Below are 12,581 nucleotides of genomic sequence, written 5' to 3'. Positions count from 1 at the left end.
ACAAAGTCCTGGCTTGTGTCCGAGCCAGCACATACACCTCCTGCCCTACAGCTATAGTCTAACTTTGGTTTTAAACTGTAACTTCTCTTAGAATGTTGCAAGTCAAAGTGACACAGGAGGGAGAGGCTCCCTTCACATCTTATAAAATAGTGCCGTGCGGTAAGACATTTCTTTTCATTTCATTTCTTTTCTTACTTTCTTTCTTTCTTTCTTTCTTTCTTTCTTTCTTTCTTTTTTTTTTTTTAGTTTTTTTTCAGTTTTTATTAGATATTTTCTTCATTTACATTTCAAATGCTATCCTGAAAGTCCCCTATACCCTCCCCCACCCTGCTCCCCAACCCACCCAGTCCCACTTCCTGACCCTGGCATTCTCCTGTACTGGGGCATATAATCTTCGCAAGACCAAGGGCCTCTCCTCCTAATGATGGCCGACTAGGCCATCTTCTGCTGCATATGTAGCTAGAGACAAAATCTCTGGAAGTACTGGTTAGTTCATTGACAGTGTCCATGTTCCTTGTATCAAGAGAGCTGGTTCCAAAGGCAGCAAGGCATGGGGTAGAAGTCTTGATATGGGAAAGCCAGAGTTTAGAGGCTATGATTCTTCCATGTGGGAGGTAAAGCGCAGGTGTTCGGCTGGAGGGGAATATTTTACTGTCAGGTATTTCCTCACTCTTACCATTAAAACCGTGGTTTAGGCTAGAGGTGAGGATTTGACACTTTAGCAAATGGAAATTCAAGAAAATACTACTTACCAGGGCCAAAATGCTGTGGAGTGTAGCCATGCTGGAAGCAGAGCACAGAGCACCCATAGGTAGGTACTGTTCTCTTTCTTCCCTTCTGTATCTGTATTTTCCAGGTTGGAGTCCCAAGTACCTATTGATCTTTTTGGCTTCATTTCTGAACTGTGAATTCTTTACAAACATCAGTCGTGACTTATCCACCTTCACAGGTCCCCAGAGAGTCTCACAAAGCCTTTCACACCTTGATATGTATTTTCATAAGCTGCATAGGTTTTAAGAGGTGTTGTAAATTGGATATAATTAAGAGTTAGGAGATTTTCGTTTGGGGAGAGTGTGTCACTAGTAGTTGCCTTGGATGGAAGCATCAGCTTGTGACAGACCACTAGATGGTGGATGCCTCACACAATTCCTGAAGCAGTAAGTCTGAGCTATACAGCTTTGGCTCATGGCACATCGCACTAACACCTATCTGGATTTGTGGATGAAAGACACACACACACACACACACACACACAAGTTAATTTTTAAATGCCTTGGCTACCTCAAAGGCTGGACATTCCTAAACCTTCCCCTGCTACCCCAGACCTATAGGGGAAGTGTTGAGTGACCACCCACCTGAATTCTCACATGGCTGGTTGGCTCTCTCTTCTGCAGCTCCTGCGTCACATCCTGCTCCCCCCGCCCCCCAGTAATGGCAATTCTCTGTTCCTCTTTGTGTCTTAGCCAAGCAAGTCTAAAAGTCCCACCCCATCTCCCTTTGCCCAGCCATTAGCTGCTGGCATCTTTATTGATTGATCAAAAACCAACTGGGGACAAGGACCTTCAATGTTTGGAAACACAGATTCCTGATTAAATCAAATCATTAGAACTAATTCACAATAAATCCCCATGGTAACTTTGAACTTGTAGCATTCTACAGTAGAAAATCTTTATTTGAGGAAATGTAAAGTTTATAAACTGATTGTGGATCATGTATCCAATAAATGTATTAAAAATAATTCTTATTACCTATGTACAAAAATAGCTGTTAAAGCAAAAAGGTAATCAATGGCTCCAGCTAAACATGGTAGACAACGTAGTTTTTCTTCCTATTTCAAAGATAAAGACTGTTATTTTCACCTACTTCAATATGACTGTAAATTAATATGGAAACATTTCTGCTACAGAACATCTCAGATTGCACTGATTCACTGGTGCAGTGTCTTTGTTTCAATCAGTAACAAACTTTCTACAATGTTACAAGAACCTTCCATGAAAACTGAATACATAGCCAGGAAAACAAACAAACAAATAAACAAATAACAAAAACACACACACAAAAAAAACCACAAAAAAGCAAACAAACAAACAAACAAACAAACAAAAAAACCCTCCTTCAATAAAAATTTACTCATTGTATCTCAAGCTCTATCTGCTCCATCCCTGTGACAAGTACTTCCAATAAATACTTACTATTTTATGCTCACATTTTGAAACAAATCTGCCCTTAACATATTTCCAAACATTTGGTTATTTGGTCTGAATTCTAATGTCACTCATTTATCAGACATGAAGGCATGAGATTTAGATTGAGTCCCTTTTGGAAAGCAACATTTTATTTTTCAGAGATAAAAAAGGTGTCAGGGAGGACAAAGTCATTGGGGAATCCTTTAACCTTCTTCATAAGGAACCTGATCAGAAATGAAAAGAATTGCAGTTAATAGCCTTACCCCAGGGTCACCTGAAATACTTGTTTTGTAAAAGATCCTTTGAGACACAGATGAGTAAGTTTCGTGTTTCAAATATAGTTTGTTTTGGAGCCTTTGATCCCAAACACTGAAATACTGTGCATTTTTTTTCCTCCTGGAGGTGCTATAAAAGAAATAAAGTTTTATCTTGGTTATTTAGCAATTGCTGTGGCAAAAAATAACATGATTAGGACAAAATAAAATAATAAAAATTAAAAATGTCTTTTGAGCTTACAGTTTCAGAGGGTTTGAGTCCATGATGGCAGGACCAGTTGAGAGCTCACATCTTGATTCCCCTGAGTGATGCACCTCCTCTAAAAAAGCCGCGCCTCCGAATTCTTCCTAAACTTTCCCGCCAACTGGAGACCTCATATGACCTTATTGGGGCCATTCTTACTCTGACCACTACTACACAAATAGGTACCAGGTAATCTTCCCTGGAGTGACTTGGGTCATCACAAAGCTGAAGGTTGCTGGGAGACAGAGAAGATTGCTGGTGCCTCCATTCTCTGCCTTTACTACCTGCCCATTGCCTTGTAATATTAACTACTGGAAACCTACCTGAGCATCTTGAGAATCGAAACACAAGTGCTTTCAGCAGCATCCTCCTTCTATGTCCCGATATATTTCAGGATCCATTCAGGCTCTCTCGGACTCCTCCACCCGTCCACCCCACACACACCTTGTTCTCTCTCAAATCCATGCCCTCTTTTACTTTAACTGTTGTTTGGCCTTCTCCAGTCTTGGCCCTCGTGGTACCTTCCGTGAGAATGTATCATCTGAAAAAGCTATGTAAGTGTGCCTGCTCTCCTCTGAAGGAGTGGAGTTAAAAGGGATGGAGATGTGTAAATTATCCCGGGGTGTGTGCAGAGACCAGTACTGGACCCTGGCACAGGTCAACTTGCTGTGAGAAAGTCACTAGGGTTTCCTTTCACCTTCTTAGAATTGATAATTAGAGGAAACAAAGGATGGAGGAACTGAGTAGCAGGGGCCATGCCACCTGCCTACTAATAACCACCAATCACCTCCCCTCAAGTATTCTTCCCTGGGATATGAGCTTTGAAAATGAGAGGGCTGACAGTGAGTGGCTGACTTATAAGAAGAGTAGCAAGTAAACAAACAAAGGAGTGTTTGCCAGAAAGTGTGAGCACAAATGTAAAAGTCTGGGGTGGGGGTGCAGATTCCCCTTCAAGAGTTAACTCTTTCCCACCCTGACATCCTACAGCTCAGAGTTCCAGTGGCTGGGATAAGTGACAGATTGTGGGCACTGACCAACTATGCCCTGGAAAAAAAGCTGGGAGTACCGCCATTTATACACAAAGCCAAGGACTTCCCAGGCCGCAGCCGGCCCTGTTGGGGTCACCGCAGTGCTGCATGCCCAGAGACGCGCCAGGAAGCACCGGTGGCTGCCTGGCTGCTCAGCTGATGGCCGGGAGAAGTTAGTCACCCCTAGCCCGAAGTCAGCAAGTGTTGGAACGTGAACAAGCTAGGAGATGAGGAGGCTGGAAATCAGCTACCGGGACCGACTGGAGAGAACCAGGGAAAAGAGAGAGGGACTTGGGGTTGCACAGGCGGCTGCCCTGACCAGTGAAGTTACCAGGTCTACAAGGCCAGAGCGCACTGGCCGGCAAAATGAAGCAAGAACTTCATATCCCGCTCAAGAACAGCAAGGGGAAGGAGGCAGAGAGAGACTTTAAAAACACACCAAAACACCCCTTCAGGAGATGAGGTAAGCCGAGGTTAGCCAACCCCGATTGGTTGTGAAATACCACACAGAACCGGAGTTGCTGTGGCTTTAAATGAGGCCAAGAGAATTTTCTTGTTTTCTGCCCAAATACTTTTTCTCTCTCAATCTCTTTCTCACCCTTACTCCCTCCTTTGTCCCTCCTTCCACCTTGCTAGGTTCTGGCCCCTTCCTCCTTCCCGGTCTGCCTTTCCTCGATCACCCTCCTCCTCTCGCTGCTCCCTCCCCCATCAGATTAGGCGCGGACCGGGAAGGGTGGGAGTGGTGGGGGAAGCTCTCCCTTTAAGAGGCAGCGTGCAGTGACGAATTGTTGAAATTGCCATTGCAGGATGGCACGCCGCTATAAATTCATTGTCCCACCTCCTCGCATCTTCACAGCGCCTGAGCCGCTCTCCGCGCCCGTAGCAGCCGACTGGGGATGATCCCGGGCGGGAGGACGCGGCAACGGAAGGGACCGGGACGCGCCGCCTCGCTGGCTCTCCGCAGGCCGCCTCCTAGCTTTTGATTTTAAACATTTTTAGGTGTTTCCTTTGCTTGCTTTCTTTCCTTTTCTTTTCTCCCGTCTCATTTCTCCCTGCCTTCGGGTTCCAGCGGAGCCGAGGAAGCCCTGAGAATAAGAAAGGAAGTGGGTCGGAGCTTGGAAGCTTTGCAGCCCGCCAGCCCCGGGCTTCGAGGGGGCGGGAGCGGACGCGCACCAGTTGCGGGCCAGCGCGGTCGCCCTTCTTACTCTCTTAGCTCGTTTGTTTTGATCTGTTTGTGCAAAGATCTTGTCTGCGTTGGGCCTCTCTCCTTTTTTGTATTTGGTTGCTCTCCACCTCTTGGCTTTTACTCCCACCAACACCACCCTTTATTTAATTTTTTTTCTTTTATTTTATTTAAAATTTTTCTTCCTCCGTCTCTTGGACCTCCATTCCAAACATTTTCCAAACCAACAAAGAAAAAGTTCTCACAGTGGCACCGGTGCCAGGCCAGGCTGGCTCTCTGCTGCGGATTCCCCCTACCCTTTCCTGGACACTTGACTCAACCTTGCACGCCAGTGTGTAGAGTGTGCGGCTGTGGGTGGGTGGGTGGGAGGGCGAGCCCCCCACCCCCGCCCCTGAAACTTCTATAGCAAATAGCAAGCATCCAGCTAGACTCAGTCGCGCAGCCCCTCCCGGCGGGCAGCGCACTATGCGGCTCGAGTGGGCGCCCTTGTTGCTGCTACTGCTGCTGCTGAGCGCGTCCTGCCTGTCCCTGGCCGCTGACAGCCCCGCCGCGGCACCTGCCCAGGATAAAACCAGGCAGCCTCAGGCTGCAGCAGCGGCCGCCGAGCCGGACCAGCCGCAGGGGGAGGAAACACGGGAGCGAGGCCATTTACAACCCTTGGCCGGGCAGCGCAGGAGCGGCGGGCTGGTCCAGAATATAGACCAACTCTACTCTGGCGGTGGCAAAGTGGGCTACCTTGTCTACGCGGGCGGCCGGAGGTTCCTGCTGGACCTGGAGAGAGATGACACAGTGGGTGCTGCTGGTAGCATCGTTACTGCAGGAGGAGGGCTGAGCGCATCCTCTGGCCACCGGGGTCACTGTTTCTACAGAGGCACCGTGGACGGCAGCCCTCGATCCCTAGCTGTCTTTGACCTCTGCGGGGGTCTCGATGGCTTCTTTGCAGTCAAGCATGCGCGCTACACTCTAAAGCCACTCCTGCGTGGGTCCTGGGCAGAGTATGAACGAATTTATGGGGATGGATCTTCCCGCATCCTGCATGTCTACAACCGCGAGGGCTTTAGCTTCGAGGCCCTGCCGCCACGCGCCAGTTGCGAGACTCCTGCATCCCCATCTGGGCCCCAAGAGAGCCCCTCGGTGCACAGTAGATCTAGGAGACGCTCAGCGCTGGCCCCGCAGCTGCTGGACCACTCAGCTTTCTCGCCATCTGGGAACGCGGGACCTCAGACTTGGTGGAGGCGTAGGCGCCGTTCCATCTCCAGGGCCCGCCAGGTGGAGCTCCTCTTGGTGGCTGACTCGTCCATGGCCAGGATGTATGGGCGGGGCCTGCAGCATTACCTGCTGACCCTGGCCTCCATCGCCAACAGGCTGTACAGTCATGCAAGCATTGAGAACCACATCCGCCTGGCGGTGGTGAAGGTGGTGGTGCTGACGGACAAGGACACGAGTCTGGAGGTGAGCAAGAATGCGGCCACGACCCTCAAGAACTTTTGCAAATGGCAGCACCAACATAACCAGCTAGGGGATGATCACGAAGAGCACTACGATGCAGCCATCCTGTTCACCCGAGAGGTAGGTACAGAAGGTGGGTGCCCAGCCCTGGGATACAAAGACTGGTGGAAGGGCAGGTCTTGCTAGTGGCTCTGCTTCTCCCATAAAGGACTTGTCACTCAATAGAGATTTACTTAAATGCATCTTGCATGCAAACCACTCAGCCCCCACTTACACTCAGGTGTTTCGGTGAGCCTCTGCAGTAATCTCTGCTTTAAGTGAGGCGACTTTATGAGATCAACACTCGCTAAGGCTGGACGCCAGTCAGACAGGACACTGTGGTGTATGGCCGCGATAAGGAGGTGTACAGTTACATGGCAAAAGGAGGAAAGTAAGACTGTCGTCTGAAATTGCATGTTTTCTACTTCCCAGTGAAGACGAAAGTACTACTTTGTCCTACTTAATGGGAAGGACTTGAAAGTTGGCAGTTGCTTTTATCTGATTGATGGCCTCCCTTGTAAATGTCCTTAAACGAACTCTTCTGCAACACTGGTCTTTTCCAAAGGACTGCTTTTTCTAATGTGGCTTCCAAATGGGCTTCTGACATATCCACCTTGGAATCTGAGTTCCTGAGAAGGAAGGAATGTGGGAGGGTCAAGGGGATGCGGAAGCCCAATCAGCAGTGAGGACAACCCCCCACCCCACCCCCCACCCCAGGCCCTCTACCAGCACATCTGAAGCACCACCCTCCCGCCCAACTGCCAAACAAGGGTCAAATCCAGTTGGAAGGTTTGGGGTTTGGATGAATGTGTTTCTGAAGTTCTGGGCAGAGCTTCAGGATGTGGGGAAGAACGTTTTCCAAGGACTTCCCCACGTTAAGGGTGATGGTTACCGAGAAGGAAAAGAGATGGATCATTATGAGCCCAGACATTCTGGGAGCAACACATCTATTTACACAGTTACCAGACCACCATGTCAGCGTGACGTTTCAGACCAAAAGTCCTGCTGATAGTTGTGAGCCTGAGCATTCAGAAAGCTGTCCCCATTACCATCCTTGTTGAATTTTGTCTTCCCAACTAGCCCCCTCCTAGTGTGTGTATGTCTGTGTCTGTGTGTGTGTGTGTTCTATCGATGATCACAGTTTCATTTTCTGCATGACTGCCGTGACTATGCATGGCATACCTAGAAGACACCATGCCTGCGTGTCATGGTCTTGCTCTCCACTTCTTTCCTCAGTTTGCCTTGGTAATACATCCACCATCCATGTTGAGCACTTCCCTGTCTTTCTTAATCTTAGCATCATGATGTGTTCTAAGTCTGATTTAAGCTTGGCTTATTGCCAAATTCAATTTCTCTGCCTGACTTGTGCCCTTTCAAATGCCTGTGAAGGACTAATGTTTAAGGATCATTCTAGGTGTGTGAAATCCATCCAGTATAACTTTTAAGTAACAACAAACTCTTTGACAGTGTACAGTTACAAACTGTAACCAAAGAGGAAGGATAGATAATTCAATGGCATACTCTAGGGGTTTCAGGGTGCTAAAACTTCCCTACCTAATTTTTCTATTTTTGTTAAGGTGCCCATGGTATGAAGAAAAGAGTGTTGATAAAGTCAAAGGAGAGAAACGTTTGCAGATCATGAGGTGGACATAATTGTAACCCACAAAGAAAGTTCTCAAAAGAAGTATCCAGGGAGAAGTAGGCATCACAGCTCTGGGTGCAATGAAAAAGCTTTCATCTCATTCAGAGATGGTCTGGAAGCCACCCTTTAATTCCTCTGCCCTGCACTAGCTTTTAAAATAATGGTGCAACAGGCATTTTGTAGGCTGCCCTGTAAAGTTCTTCTGTAAAACTAGCCCTTTTCTCACTTGATTTCCAAGTCTTTTTTTTTTTTTTTCATAAGCAACTTTCCACGTCTGGATTTCCTTGTGTTGCTATATAATGACTGCCTGCCAAGAAGGAGGCTTGGGAGAGTTTGTAGAAGGAGGTTCCCTAAAGAAAGAGGAAAAAATACTTTTGTAGACAGACCACACCAAAAGGCAGTACACTGCCAATCATGGCAATAATTTTCTTTCAGTTTAATACAAAATCGTTGTTCATAATTCTAAAACTTAACTGGAAGACCTCTCACCGTTTGCTCTTCTCCACACATACTTTTCCCAATTATTTCCCAGCTGAAAGGAAACCAGGATTCTAAATGATGTCTATTGCTTTTGCTGGGGGGTGTGGGGGGTTGTACTTGGGTAATTGACAATCACTGTTTCCTAGTCTGGGAAATACATCACTACATTTTAACTAGACAAAAGCAAGGTAGAAGTAAATTCATTCTCTAACTTCTTTTTCATTAAAATAAAATCTTAATTACATTTCTATTAATGAGAGAGGGCATGTTCCAGAGCCTGCAAGCACGGGTCCAAAAGGTTAAGCCTTGGGAATTGATTCTCTTGCTCTGTGTGTGTCTCAAGAATCAAACTCAGGGTCTCAGTCTCTGTGGCAAGTGCCTTTACCCTCTGACACAGCCACCTTGCCAGCCCTAACTTAACATTACTAAGAATTGCCACGAACTTTCCACGCTGGTTTGCACACGGGGAATATTTTACTCTATCCTCCTTTTCCTCTTTGCCAAGCAGAAGCCTACTTTAAAGCAAATACAATTTGAGTTGTGGTTGATCTGTAATAAGCTTGTCTAACTTCACACACACACAAATTTTGATTCTTTGAAGAGCACTTATAATATGAAGACATAATTCTAATTTAAAAGAGGACTATTAGGTAGCTTGTGTAAGTATTTCAATACAGGACAAAGCTCATCTGAAAGTATTGTGCATGTGCAGTTAATCTCTACCTAATGTTTGAAAAAAATGGAAACCAAGAAGTCTAGAAGAGGGAAGATTAGGACTCTTCTGTCCATGTGAGTCAGGTATTTTCAGGCTGTCCACATGAAAGAAATAACTTCCATAGTTATTTCTTTTCAATGAGAAATACCCAGAGTTGGCACCAGCACTCCAATTTTACAACTCTGTTTTGAATGTAAGATGTGTGTTGCTTAGCAGCCAGACGCTCAACCATCAAATCCATGTTTTGATGGGCTCTAAGTTCTGTTCGAATTCTGGGTCCAGCTGTCTTCTGCTAAATTGCTTGTTTTTCAGGCGTGAAGCAAATGTGCGAGGAAGTGCTTCCCACTCCTATTTACCAGCCAGTAACACCTTGAGTGTTGTGTCTAGGAGTCAGCAGAGGAATGTTAACATCTCAGCTACCAAGCTAGCACACTTAGCTCTCAGGGCTATGCACTGGCCCTCAATGATGTTCTGGTTATAGGAACTGCATCTCTCATTTTTCTGGCACAAAGTCATTTCTATTGTGAATGGCCTTGCTGCTGACATTCATACTATGTCTGCCACCACACATTAGAAGTCTAGACCCTGGGGGTTTACACATTGCTTCCCAGAGTTCTCTCCTCATTCTGACTCTCTCCGTTGTTATAAAATACATTTTAAAAGACAGTCCTAAACTTATTTTCCAAAAACATCTTTAGAAAAAATAATCTTCCTCAATGATGTCAAAATCAGAAATTCTTTCACTTCTCTCCCTACATCTGACCAACAACAATGACCTCTTTACTACTGCATAGACTTAAGACATTGGGGTGACTATGAAACAGTTAAAAGATTATTGAATAAAAGGTCTATTAATTTTTCATTGATTACTAAATCATGCTTTACTGAGCCATTGTGCTCTGCCTAGACCCTCTCCTTCCATGTCTGTCTTAGGATGCCTGATCCAGGACACAGACACTTCTCTGCTCTTTAGTCCCAGATAAAGACACTTCTCCTCTACTCTTTAGTTCCCTTTTAGGTTCAGCATGAAATGGACACTAGAAGACAAAAACCTTAGAAGAGAGAGGAGATTGCACTCTTTGTCCTTGGTTTGCTGATTGAACCAAGTAATTTGGTCACATATTTGAATTCAAGTCTACATCAAGCCTATAGTAACCATGGTTGCAGAATCACAGCTACAGATCAACCTTAAAAGAAAGGGGGAAAGTGACCGCAGACTACACAACTCTAGATGGTCATGTATAGAAAATGTATGAGAAATATTCTGAAAAACCTTGAACCAGAAAGTAACAATATATAAGACAATGGATGGATTGTCTGAGTAGGCACCTTGCACGCACACTCCTGCTGTGAAGAGGGTAGATGAAGCCAATAAGACAGAAGACAATAAGGGGGGACACTTGGTTTCCATCAGTAGGCTTACCACCAGTAGGAGGAAGCGATGCATAAGCTAATCACTCCTACATCAGGAAAACGGATAAAGTTCTCAGCAAGGATATGCAAAGTCTGAGACAGGGAAGAGAAGAAACCCACAGACTCCTACTAGGTGGCTTTATCAGGTCTCATTGCAAGTGTACAATTGCACTGTTTCCTAAAGAATGGCTTGATCTCATTTGGATTTAAGTAACTATTTTTGAACATTTCTTAAGTAATATCCATAGTATGAATAGTTTTATCCTTAATTCGTTGAGGAACCAGCAATCACCATGTTGTCTTGTTTTGTGGGTAGAAACATATATTTGAAGAAAAAAAAAAAAAAAAAAAAAAAAACAGAAAGTCTGAGGACATTTTGTTGTCCCGGGAAGAACTGAGGTTGTAGACTCCAGTTTTGGAGAAGGCAATGCTAGCCAGACCCATATGGAAGACATAGAGCAGACACACCCAAAGGCCATGTACTATGACCAGAGGAGTGTGGACAGCCTGTGTGGTAGAGGGGAGTGCTGTAAGAAGACAGAGCAGGAAGGCTGAACGATTTTATTTTATTAAGTATAGAAAAGAAGTGACAACTAAATCACTTAAAAAGATGATCTGGTGTGTGTATTGGTTTGATAATGCTACAACAATGCACTAGCATGGGAAGGACATATCCAAAACAAAAGGAAATTCTCACTCAGCTCTGGAGACTGGAAAGTTTAAGATCAAAAGATCCACCTGGTGGACCTTCTGAGGGGATACCTCTTCCTGATTGGTTGGAGTCCATTTTCCTGCTGTGTGTAGTTCATATTGGGTAGTTCATAATGTTGTTCCACCTATAGGGTTACAGATCCCTTTAGCTCCTTGGGTGCTTTCTCTAGCTCCTCCATTGGGGGCCCTGTGATCCATCCAATAGCTGACTGTGAGCATCTACTTCTGTGTTTGCTAGGCCCCGGCATAGTCTCACAAGAGACAGCTATATCTGGGTCCTTTCAGCAAAATCTTGCTAGTGTCAGCATCTGGAGGCTGATTATGGGATGGATCCCTGGATATGGTAGTCTCTAGATGGTCCATCCTTTCGTCTCAGCTCCAAACTGTGTCTCTGTAACTTCTTCCATGGGTATTTTGTTCCCAATTCTAAGAAGGGGTAACGTGTCCACACTTTGGTCTTCGTTCTTCTTGAGTTTCATGTGTTTAGCAAATTGTATCTTATATCTTGGGTATCCTAAGTTTCTGGGCTAATATCCACTTATCAGTGAATACATATTGTGTGAGTTCTTTTGTGATTGGGTTACCTCACTCAGGATGATGCCCTCCAGGTCCATCCATTTGCTAGGAATTTCATAAATTCATTCTTTTTAATAGCTGAGTAGTACTCCAGTGAATTCCACTCTTTTCAAGTTGTGTTCTTTCTTATAGATCCTTTCTCCAAATACAGTCACACTGGACTACTGGGAATTAGCTTGAACAATGTAAAGAGAATACAGTTCAGGACATAGCATCGTGCTACAACATTTTATGGTAGGAACTAATGGCAGAGGAAACCAAATGGAAGGAACATTAGAGAAGTTTACAGATGAGAAGGCTATTAAAAAATGAGCCTTGTGTATGTCCTAAATGGCTAGATGTAGCCTGTAGGCACAGTGGCATTAGGAATTGAAAGGCATGTGTCAAGAAATGTTTGAGAAAAACAGACAAATATGGGTAAAGTTAATCTTTTCTAGTAGATGGAATATTTTAACTTATTCTTTGGGGAACAACATACAAATGTTCTATGCAGGAAATAGTTGCCAGGATGGGGCAAGAAAGCTCACTGGTACTTGAAGAAGGTTGGGATACATTGTGCAGAGTAATTCCAAGCTGTGACCAATATAGAGGACTAAACATATCTTACATGACCCATGCTTTAAGAAACTAACTGATCACA

The 12,581-nt window shown here is 45.1% G+C and overlaps 1 protein-coding gene and 1 long non-coding RNA gene across 3 annotated transcripts in view; one reads left to right on the top strand and one right to left on the bottom strand.

Annotated features, from left to right (window-relative positions):
- Nucleotides 1-451: 451 nt before the first annotated feature.
- Gm46558 lies at nucleotides 452-5,849 on the bottom strand. Of its 2 annotated transcripts, none has more exons than XR_001781962.2 (3): nucleotides 5,652-5,849; nucleotides 753-4,818; nucleotides 452-633 (listed from the first exon to the last, which is right to left on the bottom strand). It is a non-coding gene; the product is annotated as a predicted gene, 46558 (long non-coding RNA). The 2 variants fall into 2 exon arrangements; XR_003951855.1 differs by lacking the exon at nucleotides 452-633 and having other exon boundaries at nucleotides 1,633-2,591; nucleotides 2,703-4,818; nucleotides 5,652-5,740.
- Nucleotides 4,524-12,581, top strand: part of Adamts5 (a disintegrin-like and metallopeptidase (reprolysin type) with thrombospondin type 1 motif, 5 (aggrecanase-2)) — a 42,969-nt gene continuing 34,911 nt past the window's right edge. Inside the window, exon 1 of the mRNA NM_011782.2 lies at nucleotides 4,524-6,485. Within this exon, the coding sequence (NP_035912.2) occupies nucleotides 5,382-6,485 (1,104 nt within the window). The 5' untranslated portion in view covers nucleotides 4,524-5,381. The remainder of the gene's footprint in view (nucleotides 6,486-12,581) is intronic.

Source organism: Mus musculus, chromosome 16, assembly GCF_000001635.26.
Source record: "Mus musculus strain C57BL/6J chromosome 16, GRCm38.p6 C57BL/6J".
NCBI lineage: Eukaryota > Metazoa > Chordata > Mammalia > Rodentia > Muridae > Mus > Mus musculus.
Note: the sequence above shows the minus strand (reverse complement) of the source record. Positions and strands in the feature narration are given on the sequence as shown.